Here is an 18171-nt window from a genome sequence, read left to right on the forward strand (position 1 = left end):
GAGATTATGAGAGGTAGAAGAGGGGGGGGGGGGGGGGGGGGGGGGGGGGGGGGCTGAAAAGTTTTGAACAGAATGAAGATGTGTACATTAGTACTGTCCTTCAGAAGCTACAGGATATACTTACATTTTTCCAGAAGACAAAATAAGTACAATTTACCATGATTTTCAAATTGATGCTAACGGCTAACCTCTCTTAGCTAACATGGCTAAAATGTCAACTCTTCTTTTCAAAAAATGAAATGAATGAACTGTCTGACACTGTTTGACTGACGATTAGGGGAATGTTAATCACTACAAACTCAGTTTTCTCTCCTGACTGACTATTATTAAGGAATTACACCACTTTAAACATGTTTTGTTTTGGCCAAATTCTAATTTGCTTAAATAAGGCAATCCCAGAATGCATTGCAATGATCATCCAAAATGGTGGACTATATGGGAAGTGCGGAGTATAAAATAATTCAATAATGAGAACGATCTAATTACAAAGAACATTTCACCCAATATTTATGGCATTACATACATTTTTTTATATATTTGTGCCATTAGCTTAGCGACATGCTAAAAACAAACACCATTGGAATCTAACTGCGATTGTGATGACGTTTCACAAGTTTGTGTCTTTGTGACACTCACGCCCGCTAAAGTTTTCTGAGCGGTTGGTCTTGGTTGCGGGTCTTTCGCACTGTGTTCCTGACCAGTTTGCAGAGCACCTGTGAACAGAGAAGGAGAAACAAAAATCTATAGTGAAATTTATAATGCATTGACTTCTTCAAATAATCATTTGATTAGATTTATACAAAATAACAGTTTTAATTTACCCCTTATACCTCAATAATTAGTTTTTTTTTCTTTTCTCTCTGGGTTTCCTTTATTCATTATTATGGTACCATTTGTTATAATGATTTTGGTTTTGACAAGCAAGTTTTAATGACTCGCGCAGTTTAAATCACAGGAGGAGTTGTGAAATCCAGCCCAAGGGATGCATTGTTTTTACTTGAGACACATGCAAAGTGTGAGTTTGTGTGACAAGGGACTTCCTGGATCCAAACGACATGCGTCCACAGCAGAACTCCAGGGATGTGAGAGATTATGTGCTTATGAGAGATGGTGGCGTGAATGAAACTGTTCGAAAGCAATATTTAATCAAACTTCCTGTGGACAGGGATTCTGTTTCCTGCAGGAGGATGCACTGCTGTCTGAAGGTGACAGAACATCTAGAAGAAACAGATCGTGGTGGGAAAATCCCTCTAGATAAAATTATTTTGCTGGATAAAACTAAATGCTTGGAAATGTCTGAGGACATTTTTATGGATAGGGTACCAATTATAATTTTACAAATTTATTTAGATATCCTACAAATAAAAAGATTGTGAAATATACTGTATATATGTATATATATATATATATATTTATACTGCATTTTTCTACTTTGAAATACAGCAGGTTTTCATGCTGGGTCCATTTTATGTTATATATTAGTTTATAAAACACATTTAATAGGCTTCACAAACAAGCAAATAAATAAACAACATATAATCAATAAATAAACAAATAAAATAAATAAATTCCATTATTTATTTATTTTTGCGAGGAAAAAACATTATGACACACCGTGTGTACTATATTTGTGAAAAGTGCCCTGTTTAAACATGAGCAACGTTTAAAAAAAGAAAGAAAAAAAGAAACGAAAAGCAGAAAAACATGTCAAATATGGAAAAACAAAAGAGCAGCAAAATGGAAAGAGAACAAATAAAGGAAATTATGAATTTTCCAACAAAAAAAAGATGATAAATAATGGATACCAGAAGAGCAATCAAAGACAGGTTGTCCTCAGCATATGCAGAACGATAACCACTATTACATATTCAAAAATACCAGTCGTGACAAACATACAAATGAAACAAACACTGAGAAACGCACACCTACAGCATGGTGCGGAGAGATGGCGGCGTGTGTCCGGAAAAGCGGAGTGCAATGCGAAATGTGAAACGTGCTCTTGGAAGCTGTGCGACTTGGTTTGCGATGTTTGTGCGTGTTTATTCCACGAACAGCCCAGACGCATGCTGACCGCGGCGGATGGGATTGTGGGAATGTACTGGAATGTTTTGGAAACTGAATGAACCAGGAAGACCTACTTGCAGCGAGGTTTGTTATAGGTGGTGAGGGAACAAACGCCCTGGTTCTGACAGTAGTGATCGCACGGGTTAGCTCTCTCGTCACACCTCAGGCTTTTAAACTCGGACGGGCAACTGAGGAGAACGCAACCAGACCAGAAGAGAGACGTGAGGACAACACAACAGAAAAAAGACCCGAAATACACTCAAACTCTATCCTCAATATACTCAAAACACCTGTAGGCTGTAATGCCCTTCTGTATAAGGCTGGGTGATGTGAACTTTCAAATAAATTATGAATATTGTTCAGTCTTTTCACAAACATTAGGGTGAATTTCACGAAACCTGTTAAGAACATGCCTGGGTAATAGTTCACATGAAATTCTATGCTGCATAAAGCAAATAAATCCTGCTTTTAGGACTATTAAAATATTTTGCTTTGTGACATTTTCATGACAATTACCGCAATACAAAAATTTAAAATAAATTAATTAAATAATATAATTATCATTACCGTAATGCAAAATAAATCTCATCAATAAATCTTATTCTCGTTACAATGAATGAATGATCTGATTTTTAGTATCATAATACAAAAAAAAATTTAATCCATTTGCATGACCATAATGCGAATAAATGTTATTCTCATTACAAACAAACAAAACAATTTTTTCATATCATAATGCAAAAAAAATAAATTTTCATGACAAAAATGCTAATTAAATCTCATTCCCATTACAAACAAACAAACAAATTCTCATTATTATAATGCAAAAAAGTAAAAAATATCATTCTCATTACCATAATAAATAAATAAATAAATAAATTTAATTACCACAATGAAAAACAATTATTAGTATTGTAATGCAAAAACAAATACAATAAAATACATAAATAATTAATTTGTATTACACTGCAAAACAAAATCTAATTAAGCAAACAACATAAATTTTCATATATATATATATATATATATATATATATATATATATATATATATATATATATACTTTATCACTGTAAAGTAAAATAAAGTAAAATAAAATATTATCATTGTTATTACATTTACACAACCAATCAATCTCAAGAATGCGAGGCAAAATAATTGGAAAATAAATCACTCATTATATTAATGTAGAAAAATAAAATATTACTCTCATCATCATAATGCACAATAAATGAACAAATAAATAAATCACATAAATCAGTAAATAAAAACCTAAAATAAATAGTCTGAATTCCATTATTGTAATGCATTTAATGTACATTTAAAGATTTTGTTTCACACTGATGTCAATCTCCGCTGACAACAAACCTTAGTCAAATGTTAGATGCTTTGATTCACTGCAGTAATGAGAATTTGGAGAGAAAGTCACATTGCAAAAAAAAAAAATCCACAATATCAATTATCAGCTGTCATACTGCTTTATAAAACAAACCAGCTACTATGGGCCTGTTTACAACCGAAAGCAAATCTGCTGTTTAAAGAACGTCTTCTAGGAATATGATCAAAATGAAATGAAATCCACAAACTTGCTGGACACACAAGTCCTTTATTCGAATTTAACACAAAACTCTATCAGTATCTCCAGCCGCCTTCATCTACTAATACCCACTATAGCAAACTCTAATGAAACACTGCTGGATTAGATAATGAAATAGAGGACGGACAAACAAAAGACAAAAAAAAAAAGAATCTTTGATGAGGTGGTTTGAAATCAAGCAGGTCTATATAAGCAGGACACACTCATTTTTCCAGGTAATCTCTGAATGTCTACCACCGTCATTACCGACCCTTCACCTTCAGCGACCAACGAAAAACACAAGATTGAATCATCTGAATGCAAATTGATTCGGCCCTGAAAGACACAATGGCTTTATCCGAGCATCAATGGCGACGAGAAATGGGAAAAAGAAGTGGAAACGAAGACCAGGTGTTATGGAAACGAAGACCAGGTGTTATGGCTAAAGCCAACAAAGGATTGTATCCATCTTTAAGGGAGATTTTCTTCAAGAACGCGTAAAAGGAAGAGACTTTGAGAGACTTCTGACTTTGCTTGGTCTGACATTAAGAGGGTGATTCATGCTTTTATGAATACTTATTCTTCCTGGAAGGGCTGATGTTTGGCATCCCATTCATTTTCACTGGTTTGATCCATTCAGACTGATTTCCTTGAGGAAAAAATTGTGATTTGCACTCTTATTTTGTTCTCTGAATGTTTTTGAGGGAGCACCATCTCCTGTTCCTCCAGATAAAATGCCTTTGGCAAACAAGAAAAATGGAGGCAGGTAAAATATATATATATATATATATATATATATATATATATATATACAGTGGGTACGGAAAGTATTCAGACCCCCTTAAATTTTTAAATTTTGGTCTCTCCAGAGATGCTCAATTGGGTTTAAGTCAGGGCTCTGGCTGGGCCATTCAAGAACAGTCACAGAGTTGTTGTGAAGACACTCCTTCGTTATTTTAGCTGTGTCCTTAGGGTCATTGTCTTGTTGGAAGGTAAACCTTCGGCCCAGTCTGAGGTCCTGAGCACTCTGGAGAAGGTTTTTACCCACTGTATATATATATTAGTCTGGTAGGGTTTATTGTGTGTTGAAGAGGAAAGTAAAGACTCCATCAGTGAGGGATTCATGGCAGCCAGACAAAACTCAAATCATTTCTGAGCGATGGAGTACGTCCACTGCTGCATTCAGTAGCTGTACAATGGCTCAACAGCTTTCTTATACCATCCATCTATCAGCTTCTTTCTTCACTTATGAATATATATATATATATATGCCGCTATTAGCGGAAAAATGGTTTTACTCTGCGTCCATTTCATTGTGGTCGGTTTCTCTCACTTGCTTAAAAGCGATTATTATATTCGCAATTCCATTTGGTGACACTAAAAACTATGCACTTACCATTCCTCTAATAACGTCAAGGTTTCGTGCAGAATAAATGTTGTAATTTAGTGTTTTGTGACCATTTTCCAACCTTTCTCAAAGCATTAATTGAAACAGGGTGTTTTGCTACTGTACCTTTAAGGCTATATGTAAATGAGTTATGTCGTGATTGGCTAGCCATTCATGAGCTCACCTTGATGTGTTCTTGAGAAAAGTAGAAAAGTCTGATTCATGAATTAATCATTTGTTTAGATCTTGTCAATCAGAGAGTTTGATTTAGTCAATTAATCAGTTGATTCAGTTCATAAACAGCGATTAATGGCTGAAATTATTCACACAAAACTACTGAATGGCTTCAGACATCTTTGAATATTGCAAATAAGTTGTGTGAACAATTTTTAGGACAGTTGTATGGCGCATCGGCATTCTTAACAAAAGCTACAAAGCTTCACTTCCTGCTCATTGCAATTTCCTAGAAAATAGTAACTTATTTTTTTCATGCCTTTTTTCATGTGTTCTGCAGAAGAAAGGAAGTCAAAAAGGTTTGCAATCAGATCTGGAAGAAATTAGAATTTATTTTTTGGAGTGTACTCAAAAAAGTGGGATTTGTCAATATGAATGATTTAATTTCTTCACTTTTATAATCTTTTTCCTCTCTAGAAATTTGGTGACAATAAATAACATACTTAGCATCCCACTTATAATGTCAAGGTTTATTGTACCAACATGTTGTAATTTACAGTAGGTCTTTTAGACAATTTTCCAACTTATTACTGAGTTTTTAAATGAAACCGTCTGTTTTGCTACTCTACCTTTAAGACTGCATGTAAATGAGCTCTGTTGTGATTGGCTAGCTGTTTATGAGCTCATAAAAGTAGAAAATTCTGATTCATGAATTAATCATTCATTTAGATCTTGTCAATCAGAGAGCCTGATTTAGTCAATCAATAGTCAATTTAGTCAGTATGGCTTCAGACATCTTAAAATATTTGGAAATAAATAGTGTGAACCATTTTTATGACAGTTGTATAGCGTGTCTGCATTCTTAATTGAAGCTACAAAGCTTCACTTTGTTCATTTCACTTTCCTGTTCATTTCCTGGAAAATAATAACTTTTCTCTATAACATTTCTCTTTTTATGTGTTCTGAAGAAAAGAGGAAGTAATAAAGGTTTGCAATGAGATTTGGATGAAATGATAATTACATTTTTGGGTGTACTGTCCCTTTAAGGGATTTTTTGATATGAATGATTTATCTTCTTCATTTTTACATTTACATTTAGTCATTTTGCAAACACTTTTATCCAAAGCGACTTACAATTGGGGGATACATGAGGCGATTCTTTTTAAAGAGGCAAACAGATACAGGAAGTGCTTGTAATACCAAGTTTCTAGACATTGTTCAAATAAGTACAAGCTAGAAAGAGAAGGAATAAATAAAGATATATATATATATTTTTTTATGATGATGATGAAGTCAAGTAGCTTCGAAAGAGATGAGTTTACATTTACATTTTTATAGTCTTTTTTTTTCTCTAGAAATTTGGTGACACAAGAAATAACATACTTAGTATTCCATTTATAATAATAAGGTTTCTTGCGCCAAAAATGTAATTTCATTTTTTGACCATTTTCCAACTGCATTTTTAATTGAAGCTACAAAGCTTCACTTCCTGTTCAATGTAATTTCCTGGAAAATAATATCAATTTCTCCTTGTTTTTTTTTTTTTGTGTTCCGCAGAAGAAAGGAAGTCATAAAGGCTTGCAATGAGATTTGGATGAAATGAGATTGTAATTTTTGGTTTTAATGTCCCTTTAAGGGATTTTTCAATGTGAATGAATTGGAAAGTAACCCGTTTTTTTTATTATTTTTTTTTAAATTTTTTTTTTCACTTTTATAGTCTTTTTCTTTCTAGAAATTCGATGACAAGAAATAACATACTCAGAATTGCACTTACAATTTCAAGATTTCTTGCACCAAACAGTTGTAGTTTAGTTCTTTTAGACCATTTTCCGACATTTCTCTGAGTTTTTAAATTAAACAGGCAGTTTTGCTTCTGTACTTTTAAGACTAAATGTACAAACCCGATTCCAAAAAAGTTGGGACACTGTACAAATTGTGAATAAAAACAGAATGCAATGATGTGGAAGTTAATCAGATAGGCCAGTTTTGTCAATGAATCAGTTGATTCAGTTCACAAATCCATCTGAATGATTCATTCAAAAATCTGAGTGACTCACATTACTCACACAATTACTCACAGAAAACTATTGTATGGTTTCAAATGAATTTGAATACTGCAAATAACTTGTTTGGACCATTTTTAACGACAGTTGCATGGTGCGTTTGTATTCTTAATTAAAGCTACAAAGCTTCACTTCCTGTTCATTGTAATTCCCTGGAAAATAGTAATTTAATTGAATTTATCCTTAAGAATTTCCTTTTTCATGTGTTCTGCTGAAGAAAGGAAGCCATAAATGTGTGCTATGAGATTTGGATGGAATGAGAATTAAATTTTGGGGGTGTACTGTCCCTTTAAGGCATTTTGTTTTCACTTTTATAGTCTTTCTCTCTCTAGACATTTCCGAAGTTGTATGAACCACTTTTGACAGTTTTATAGGGCATCTGCATCCTTAATTTAAGCTACAAAGCTTTACTTCGTGTTCATTGTAACTTACTGGAAAATATAAATTTTCTCCTTAAGATTTTTTTTCCATGTGTTCTGCAGAAGGAAGGATGTCATAAAAGTTTGCAATGAGATTTGGATGAAATGAGAATTACATTTTATGGGTGTACTGTCCCTTCAAGGGATTTTTTTTAATATGAATGATTTATTTTCTTCACTTTTATAGTTTTTTTTTCTCTAGAAATTTGGTGACACAAGAAATAACATACTTAGCATTCCACTTATAATGTCAAGGTTTCTTGCACAAAAAATGGTGTAATTTAGTTCTTTCAGATCATTTCCCAATGTTTTATTGAGTTTTTAAATGAAACCGGCTGTTGTGTTACTGTACCTTTAAGACTATATGTAAATGAGCTCTGTTGTGATTGGCTAGTCATTCATGAGCTCACCCTGGTGTGTTCTTGAGAAACGTAGAAAAGTCTGATTCATGACTAAATCATTATTTTAGATCTTGTCAGAGTCTGATTTTGTCAATTAATCATTTGATTCAGTTCACAAACCCATCTGAACGATTCATTCACAAATCTGAGTGACAGCGCTTAATGGCTTAATTTACGCACCCAAAACTACTGTATGGCTTCAGACATCTTAGAATATTGCAATCAAGTTGTATGAACAATTGTTACAGTTGTATGGCGCATATGCATTTTTAATTGAAGGGGTACAAAGCTTCACTTCCTGTTCATTGTAATTTCCTGGAAAACAGTAATTTAATTTCTTCTTAAGAATTTATTTTCCCATGTGTTCCGCAGAAGAAAGAAAGTCATAAAGGCTTGCAATGAGATTTGGATGAAATGAGATTTACATTTTGAATGATTTATTTTCTTCATTTTTATATTTTTTTTTCTCTAGAAATTTGGTGACACAAGAAATAACATACTTAGCATTCCACTTATAATGTCAAGGTTTCTTGCACAAAAATGTTGTAATTTAGTTCTTTCAGATCATTTCCCAATGTTTTATTGAGTTTTTAAATGAAACAGGCTGTTGTGTTACTGTACCTTTAAGACTATATGTAAATGAGCTCTGTTGTGATTGGCTAGTCATTCATGAGCTCACCCTGGTGTGTTCTTGAGAAACGTAGAAAAGTCTGATTCATGACTAAATCATTATTTTAGATCTTGTCAGAGTCTGATTTTGTCAATTAATCATTTTAGTGACTTAATTTCTTCTAAAAACTTCTTATTTTGTGTGTTTTGAAGAAGAAAGTAAGTTATACAGGTTTAGAAATGAGATTTGTATGAAATTATATTTTAATTTTTGGGTGCACTGTCCCTTTAAGGCTTTTTTAGCATGAATCAACTGGAAAATAGAAGCACTTTTTTTTCTCTTCACTTCACAACTGTCCTTATAATAGAAGGGATGAATTAGAAAGTAGAATCACTTTAGTTTCTTCAGTTTTACAGCTTGCTTCTGTCTTTTTGCATTTTTTTCCAGCGTCCCTCATTGGTTTCTCTGCCTCTCTCTAACATACAAATATAGAGGTCGATATAAGTGGCAGATTATGGACCCCTGCTAAGATAATTCACTCTTCTGCTATAATACTCCTTCTCTCTTGTTCACCTTTACAAAACATTCATCCTCCCAAGTCAGACGAGCAGAAAAAAAATCCTATTAAAGTGGTTGCCGGAGGGAGCAATTTAAAAAGAATGAATCTAAATAATGGCAGGCAATTTGTTGCTGTAGAAAGCTATTAAGAAATTACTCACTGACAGAACGGCAGGCCCGTCTCGGAGTCGAGGTGGCAGGTTCCGCCGTTATAACAGTATCCGTCACACAACTGACAGCTGGCTGCGATTCTGCCATTCGTACAGCTGCGAACACACAAGTGAACAACAGCAGCAATGAAATTCGATGCAAATCTTGTCGTTTCATCTTGATACGGAGTCATTAAATCATCAAGGAATATGAATTGTTCAAATAAATTGAGTATATACGCACAAAAAAAAAACATTTAAAAATATACTGTTAAATGTACTAAACACACATATAGAAAAAATATAGATGTATTAATTATATGATAGTTGTATATGATAAAATATAAATAAATATAATATAATTTGATTATAATTAGAATTTCAATAATATGTTATATGTACATAATATGAAATGCTACACACAATTGCACACTAAAATATTTTGCCTATTTAAATAAATAAAATAAAATATGTATCTAAAATAATAGAATATAATAATATGTATATAATAGAATATTTGCAAATTTTTTGATTTATTATTAATTGTATTATAATTAGTATATATATATATATATATAACATATTTGTACACTAAAATAATGTATGTCTATTTAAATAAATAAATGTGTAGGATATTTGTACTATTATATTATACAATAATACAAAGTTTTATATTTTTTTACACTTATTTTATATTTGTACTATTATATTATGCAACTTAATTGCACATTTTGTATCTGTTCTAAATGTACCTTTAATGAATACTTTTCACGTTTTTAATACTCTAATCAACATGGGCATGGACACATATGGATGCCTTATGCAAATGTATGTTTATCATTAGTGAAACCATAGTCAACAGAGCATGAAGACTAGACATGTTTCACAGGTCATAGACGGTTTTCAAAAAACTTGTTCATGTCTATTAGACACATGATAAAAAGAACATAGTGCAAAGAGAAGTAATGGGAACCTGGTATTTCTGAGCAATTTACTTACACAAGCCTGTTTACATTTTCACACGACAGGGCAGCTCGCTTCTTCTGAACATGATGCACATTTATTATTTATTATTACCTTTGTTTGTCTCTCGGTGTCCACATACTGTATTTTGATGCAGCCAAATTCTCAATAAAACTGTTTTCATTTTTATATTTGACTGTTTCTGTTGTCAGACAAGTTCATAAAGAATATGAAATAGTGACTGAAACGCAGTACCGGCGAGTTTCAAAATAAGGTTTATCCAAGAAGTCACTAGAAGTGTCACTGGGTGCTTTTTAAAAAAAAAGTCGCTAAATCTAGTTGGCAACACTGAGCATCTCCATTTCTCCAACTACGGGTTAGGCCACGGGTCAAACAGAAAATGTGTGCTGCATTAATTGCGCGTTAATAAAATTAGTGCCGTTAAAATGAGTTTGCGTTAATGCATTAATTTGTAAAGAATATGAAATAGTGACTGAAACGCAGTACCGGCGAGTTTCAAAATAAGGTTTATCCAAGAAGTCACTAGAAGTGTCACTGGGTGCTTTTTTAAAAAAAAGTCGCTAAATCTAGTTGGCAACACTGAGCATCTCCATTTCTCCAACTACGGGTTAGGCCACGGGTCAAACAGAAAATGTGTGCTGCATTAATTGCGCGTTAATAAAATTAGTGCCGTTAAAATGAGTTTGCGTTAATGCATTAATTTTGACAGCCCTAATATAAATATATTTTTCTTAAATATATACATGTATGTGTTTGTATTTATATATACATAATAAATATACACAGTACACACACATACATTATGTAAAAAAATAATTTGACACCACTACTTTTCACACTTATTTTATATTCACATTTAGATATATTGCATAATATTATATAATAAATTAGTGCTGAACTGCTATTGTCACTTTACTGAATACACACTTGCAGGCGACATCTCCAGTCTCTTCGTCTACGATACACGGGGCCCCTCTGCAGCGGAGACACCGGTCCGTCTCACATTTCGGCCCCTCGTAGCGGGTGGGACACACGCACTCCACGTATCCAGAGCCGGACAGTGTGCAGCCTTTGGAGTTCACACAATAATGGTGACAAATATCTGCCATCAGACAGAAAGAAAGACGATTATGACTGATCTGAAGCAATGTATGCCAACTTCCCGTCATATTTGACCTCTTCTGCAAAGAAACTAAATGGTTTTGTCTAATTTCAAGTGTTTTAAGTGTCAAAATAGTGCTGCTCGCAGAGTTTGACATTAGCGTGTTACTAAGCTAACAGTGTGATACTCTGCATAAGCAGCCTATGATGCCTGTAGTAGATATCAGAATTGAGCTAATGAACCAAAAAAAGTTTTATAATGAAACAGACTGGTACTCACGGTGTAGACAGCGTTCTCCGGTGTATTCTGCCAGACAGTGGCACACGGGTTGGTTCCCTAGGGTCATGTCACATGTGCCTCCGTTCAGACAGTAACCGTCACAAACACGCTTCTCACACAGAGGACCAGTGAAACCCAGAGCGCAGCGACACGTGGGCTTTCCTGTTGAAAATACACCTTATTTTAGTGACTTTAAACATGGCTTGATCATTTTAAGCTATACCCTTAATTAGGGTTAATTTAATGTAATATTTAATTTAATATTTAAAATGTTTAAAATATTAATTTAATTTGATTTGATTTGATTTGACCTTAATATTTTTGACTTAGAGTACATGATAAACTGAGCAGGTCATAACCGAGTACTAAAATGAAACTGAAAAATATATAGGACCCCAAAATATCACAAGTCTCTTGCAAGCTGTGTTGTTACTGTTAAATAGAACTATTAAAAAAATATTTTAGTTAATTAAAATAAAGCTGAAAGAAAACACTCGGTGGAAATCTTAATATATATAAAATAAAATACTAAAATAACTAAAATACAAAACAAACTGCATAATGAAAAATAAATTGATGCTAAATAGAAATATATATTTAAAAATATCCAAGACACAATAAAAATAACAAAAGCACACAACAATTACTAAAACCTAAAATAAAATTAAAAAGAAAAATACATTAAAGCTAAATAAAAATATTTAAAAAGTTATACAAAACAAAAGCAACAATTACTACAACAAACTACAATTTAAATGAAACTGAAAATATAAAATAAAAATAAATGCAAAATTAAAAATAGTAATAAAAATCAAACATACATTATGAAAAAATAAATTAAAACTAAATATAATAAAAAAAAATCCAAGACACAATAAAAATAACAAAACACATAATTACTAAAACTTAAAATAAAATTAAATTAAAGCTAAATAAAATATTTAAAAGTTATAGAAACAACAAAAATCACAGTTACTAAAAAAACTAAAACAAAAATAACACTGAAAATATAAAATAAACATAAAATAAAAATAAATGCACAGTTAAAATAGTAATAAAAATAAAAATAACAAAAGCACATAAAAATGACTAAAACTTCAACTAAAATTAAAAAGAAAAAGAAATTAAAGCCAAATAGAAATATTAAAAACGTTATAAAAACTAAAGCAACACAATTATAAAATAAAAAAATATATAAAAAAACAAATGAAAAACAAAAAAAAATTCTTATAACAGTATATAAATAATACTACAATAATTTCTTTAAAAGAAAAAGAGAAATCTTACTGACTCTAAACTTTAAAATGGTATTGTATGTCCGATATAATTAACTTCTTTAGTGAAGTTTCAGGCAACAACATTTTTGTGACAAAATAGTAGAAACAGGACAGAAAATGATATATAAAGCTAACAGAAATATTCACAAAAAAGCAATAATTCCATTAAAACCCCCTAACCCTAACTCATAACAACTGCTTAAACTTAAATTAAAATTAAAATGAAACCTGAAAATATAAAAATAAAAGTTAATTCAAAATAACAATAACAATAAGCAATAACATCCTTAGTACAGTACTTAATTTACAGGCTAATAGTGCAAATCACCGTGATATATGCTAGTCTTTGCCTTCTTAGCCACCAGAATGTGATTATTTGAGTTACTGTGACAGAGTCACGGCATTCTAGCGGGGATTTGCGTGACAGTACATCTGTTGGGCATTGATTTTTCACGTTCAACACACACTCAAAGCCAAGGGATCTTCATCCTACTGTTGGTGGTCCATCTGCCAGCTGGTGCGAATGACAGTTTTAACGCAAAGACATCAACAGAAACAATTCCTGACTGTTTCTCAGACGTTAACACACTTCAAATGATTTCCATCCAGAATTTGGTTCCTGCCAAAATATCCTTCAGAATAAAACGGCAAAACAGGGAGTGATTTACACAACACCTTCCTGAAGCTTTCGCACTGATATATTTTTCGAGGTTGCGTTAACAAATGGGCAAAGAAATGTCTGGTGTTAGCAAAGCAATAGCAATAGCAAACAGACAGTGAGTGAACATGACGGTGCACTTTTGGGAAACAGGCTGTCAGCAGTTGGCGTACATGCGTCAGGGGAATTTCAATAACGTTTGTTAGCTGGAACAATTACCAACTATTTAATTACCTGTCCAAAACCCTGATGTCCATGTGCATGCATTCTTTCAGTCAGGTATATTAAAGGGATGGTTCACCCAAAAATTAAAATTCTGTCATTAATTACTCCTCCTCATGTCGTTCCAAAGCCGTAAGACTTTGTTCATTTTCAGAACACAAATTAAGATATTTTTTGATAAAATACGAGAGCTTTCTGACCCTGCATAAACAGCAAGGGTACTACCATGATCAAGTAATTAAAGGGGTTCTATTATGCTTTTTCACTTTTTGCATTTTAGTCCGTGTGTAGTGTGTATGTTTGTGTATGTTGATCTACCAAGTTACAAATCTCAAAGTCCCCTCCAAAGGGAGATACTTCATTTTTAAAAAATCCCTTTTCAAGAACTTTAAACGAACGGCTCATTTGGACTACAGCGTTGCTTTCCTGGGTTTTGTGATGTCACAAAGCGGCCCATTAGAGTATCATTAAAATAATTCCCGCTTATGGAAATTCGAATGGTTGGGGGTTAGGGAGGGGCGAGGTTGTGGTTAGAACGCTTGGTTGAGTGCATCAGACAAGACGACGACAAAGAAGAAGTGCTGCTGCAGAGTTAGTGCATCAGAGAAAACGAAGAAGAAGAAGAGCTGCTGTAGCGTCAAGTTTTCGCCATGTCGAAGAAACGCTGTTTTTTTTTTTCACCCCCGTGCCCAAACGTCTTTGTTTGGGCATCCTAAAGTGGACGATGTCAGGAAACAGTGGTTGCAATTTATTTTTAACTCTGTTCCTGAGCATTAAGCGGTTGTTGACATCGTATCTAAAATGTGATTTAGCCAAAAAAACAACAACAATAACGTTACCGCTCTAATATGTCTTGCAATATCCGCGTGTGCAAAGGTTCTGCAAGTCAATTGAGCCACTTCAATTAATTTTTGGAGCCAACAACTCTTGATCGCCCTTTACTTTCATTATATGGAAAAGAGCAGCATGAACATTCTGCTAAAGTTCTCTTTTTGTGTTTCACAGAGAAAAGAATGTCATACATTTTTGGAATGACATCAGAGTGAGTAAATGCTGATAGAACTGTAATTTTTCTGGTTTATTCCTTAAGAAAAAGCTATTACTGAGTCTAACATCTATAAGAACAATGCCTACCTTCAGCAAATCTGGGTTAATTTGGTGCTTGTTATGTGCAATCTCACAATATCCTTGCTTGTTTATCATTTCACACTTTTCAGAGAACTCAGGATGACCTGAAACAACCCAAGGCAGCACAGGTGCTGTATATCTCTGCTGCATTTCTTCACTGAATAGACAGAAAGCAAAAAGACTGAGAAATCCCTCCTGAATCAGATGTCTGCCTGTGGCCTACTTTGAATTCTGAGAGAAGACGAGGGGCGCCAAGAAAACCATGTTTGTACCTGATCGTTATGTGTATGTTTTTGCACAATACACGATTCTGATCATAAAATATGAATTGTTACATTTTAAACCAAAACGAGAGAAAAAAATTAAACCTGAAACAATTCAATATTTATGTGTAGAATAGTTTATATATTTTTTTACATAAATTAGTAGTCTTTTTTTGTGTGTCAATTACGCAACAAATAAGAATTTTGCTAAGAAAGTTTATTTTTCTAAATAGCTAGTGTACTTGTTTACCACAAATTGAAGAACATACTTAAGATGAAACATGAGTAGAAAGGAGGCATAGCAATATTCACGATACAAATGATGTCCAGTTGCAGATGGGAAATAGCGCCTACCTAATGGAGATCCCGTGCAAGTGCCTCCATTGAGGCAGTAGTCCTTACAGTGGCTGATCTCACATCGTTCCCCAGAGTAATTTGGCCAGCAGAAGCAGCGTGATTCCCCTCGTTCATTGGTGATACACCGACCTCCATTCTCGCAGGCCGGATGACAAAGATCTCCTAAAACATAAATCCTTCATTAAGGCTAATTATAATTAGTAAGGACATTTTTTCATGTATTTAGTTGCTTATTAAATCAGTATACAGGGAATATATTTTTTTATATAAATTATATAAATAATATTGCATATTAATATAATATTCTTATAAGAAATAATGTATATTAATTAAAAAATGTAAAACAACAAATTTTTATTTTTTAGTTCTGATTTCTGATGTATTTTGAGCTCACTAGACTCATGACTCACAGTCTTTAAATGAAATCAGTCATCAAAGATGGGTAATTGGCTAACAAAAAAAAGTTTTCTGGATAAATTGGGGATTTATATATATATATATATATATATATATATATATGAGAAGAGTTTGGTTCCAAAACGTGATAAACGCTATTTAAAAAAAATTTGAGTTACCGCCAAAATCAGTATTGTATCTGGTCAGTATTGAAAAGTCCATTTTTAATTTTACGCAAAATGCGATATCTGGCGTGATATTCTGTCATGTTTTCACGACAAACGCCAGTCTCCCTTCTTTGCAGAATGCAATACATCTGCTCAACCAATCACAGTGCACCATTCCACGCAGTGTAAACAGTAACTGACAAGCTACGCAATATCGCGTTCATAATCGCAGATGAATCGCCTTCGATTATGAACGTGATATTGCGTAGCTTGTCAGTGATCTACGACTCTGTGCAGTGAATGCAGCTCCATCTGAAAGCACGTGATGGAGATTTACTACTAATCACAGAACTGGCTTTACTGACAAGATGCGCATGACAATCGCATGCGATTAATTGTGCAGCCCTAAAAAAACGGCATTGATGAACCTGTGGTGGTTTCTGCGGTGGGGAAGAAACGTGAGCTATTAATAAGATTAGCATGGACCAAATTCAGAGGCTGTCATATGTGGATCAACTTACTTTGTTTTGTATTTTTGTTTCAATATGAAACGCAACTTTTATATTGATTTAATGGATTTATTGCATTTCGGGGGAAAAAATTCAGTTTTTATAATAAATCTTTGAAAATCAAAATCTGGATTTGAGTTTTTAATATTATTATAACCTAAAGATGCTATGTGAAAGTTTGAAACAGAAAATTGTGGTTTTCATCTATATATATAAATACAACTGAATGTAATTAATGCAACTGAACTTAAAGAGTGTTTAAGCTCTAAAAATGACAAGAAACTATTTTTATGAACCAGTTTTATTTGTTTAAAATAAATGAATTTAATTTAAATTGTAAAATACAAAGTATCAATTTTGAATTGACAGATTTTAGTAAAGATTAATATTGATTACATTTATTTGTTACATAGCATTTGTATTCATTTGATGTATTCTGGAAAACACAGTAATACACATAATGATTATATTCTAAACTATATATTAATTATTGCTCAATAGTTTTTTTATACAGACAAATTTATAAAGACCGAAAGACTCTTTTTCAAAATGTATTTTTAAATTTTTTTTTCAAAATGAACTATTAGCTCATCAAAATGCAGAAAGTTATTGCGGTAACTGACTTTTTTTAAAGTGACCTTTTTCTAAAATGTTTGTTTATTTATTTAATAATTTGTGGGGGGGGGGGCATACTTTTTGTATTTATTTAGATTTTTCAACTATTTGATGCATGAAAATATGTATCGGCAAGTTATATTTTGATTTTAGATTTCTTTGATCAGTCTTAACATTTCATTTTTTTGTATCAAAAATGTATATTTATGTTGTTATATGCATTCTGCTTGTTTCTAACATGTAAGTTTTATAACTGGTTTTGCCTCATTTGTTGTATATTGATAAATTTTAGAATGTATAAATAAATAAATAAATAAACTATACAGTCCATTAATTATTGTATGGTTCTAGGCTACATCTGACTAAGGTGGTTCAAAGATACAGAAGGCTCGCTTTAGCAAGTACCGCTAATCAAATAAGTCATCCACTCTGACTGAATCAATACTAGCAACACAATTGCTCTCTTTTTTAGCATACAGGCTTCAGGTGTATTGCCTGTGTGGGCAAAGGGCCCAGAATAGTAAACACTTCAGTCAAAATCACTCAAGTGAAACATTTGAGTTTGACATGCCGGGGCCTCTCAGGGTCGCGCTAGCGCTCTGTTAGTGATATAAGAGTATCCTGCCGAGTGCGTTTTGACAGATGTACCTGAGATGTTGGTGTCCGTGCAGGTCCTGTTCAGCAGAATTTTCCCCTCAGGACACACACATCTGGCCCCACTGGGGTTCAGGAGACAAAGGAAAGCGCAATGCATCTTTGCACATGGGTTGGACACTGAGAGAGAGAGAGAGAGAGAGAGAGTTAAATTGGTAA

At 33.0% G+C, this 18171-nt stretch overlaps 1 protein-coding gene across 1 annotated transcript in view; it reads right to left on the reverse strand.

Moving 5' to 3' along the window:
- LOC107565495 (low-density lipoprotein receptor-related protein 1B-like) overlaps positions 1 to 18171 on the reverse strand; it is a gene marked incomplete at its 5' end in the record, with an annotated part of 57686 nt that overhangs the window by 3329 nt on the left and 36186 nt on the right. The window contains 6 exons of the mRNA XM_016250734.1: positions 637 to 713; positions 9414 to 9518; positions 11313 to 11487; positions 11767 to 11928; positions 15669 to 15833; positions 18007 to 18132. Coding sequence (XP_016106220.1) covers positions 637 to 713; positions 9414 to 9518; positions 11313 to 11487; positions 11767 to 11928; positions 15669 to 15833; positions 18007 to 18132 — 810 coding nt within the window. The remainder of the gene's footprint in view (positions 1 to 636; positions 714 to 9413; positions 9519 to 11312; positions 11488 to 11766; positions 11929 to 15668; positions 15834 to 18006; positions 18133 to 18171) is intronic.

Source organism: Sinocyclocheilus grahami, unplaced genomic scaffold, assembly GCF_001515645.1.
Source record: "Sinocyclocheilus grahami isolate Dianchi unplaced genomic scaffold, SAMN03320097.WGS_v1.1 scaffold1005.1, whole genome shotgun sequence".
Taxonomy (NCBI): Eukaryota; Metazoa; Chordata; class Actinopteri; order Cypriniformes; family Cyprinidae; genus Sinocyclocheilus; species Sinocyclocheilus grahami.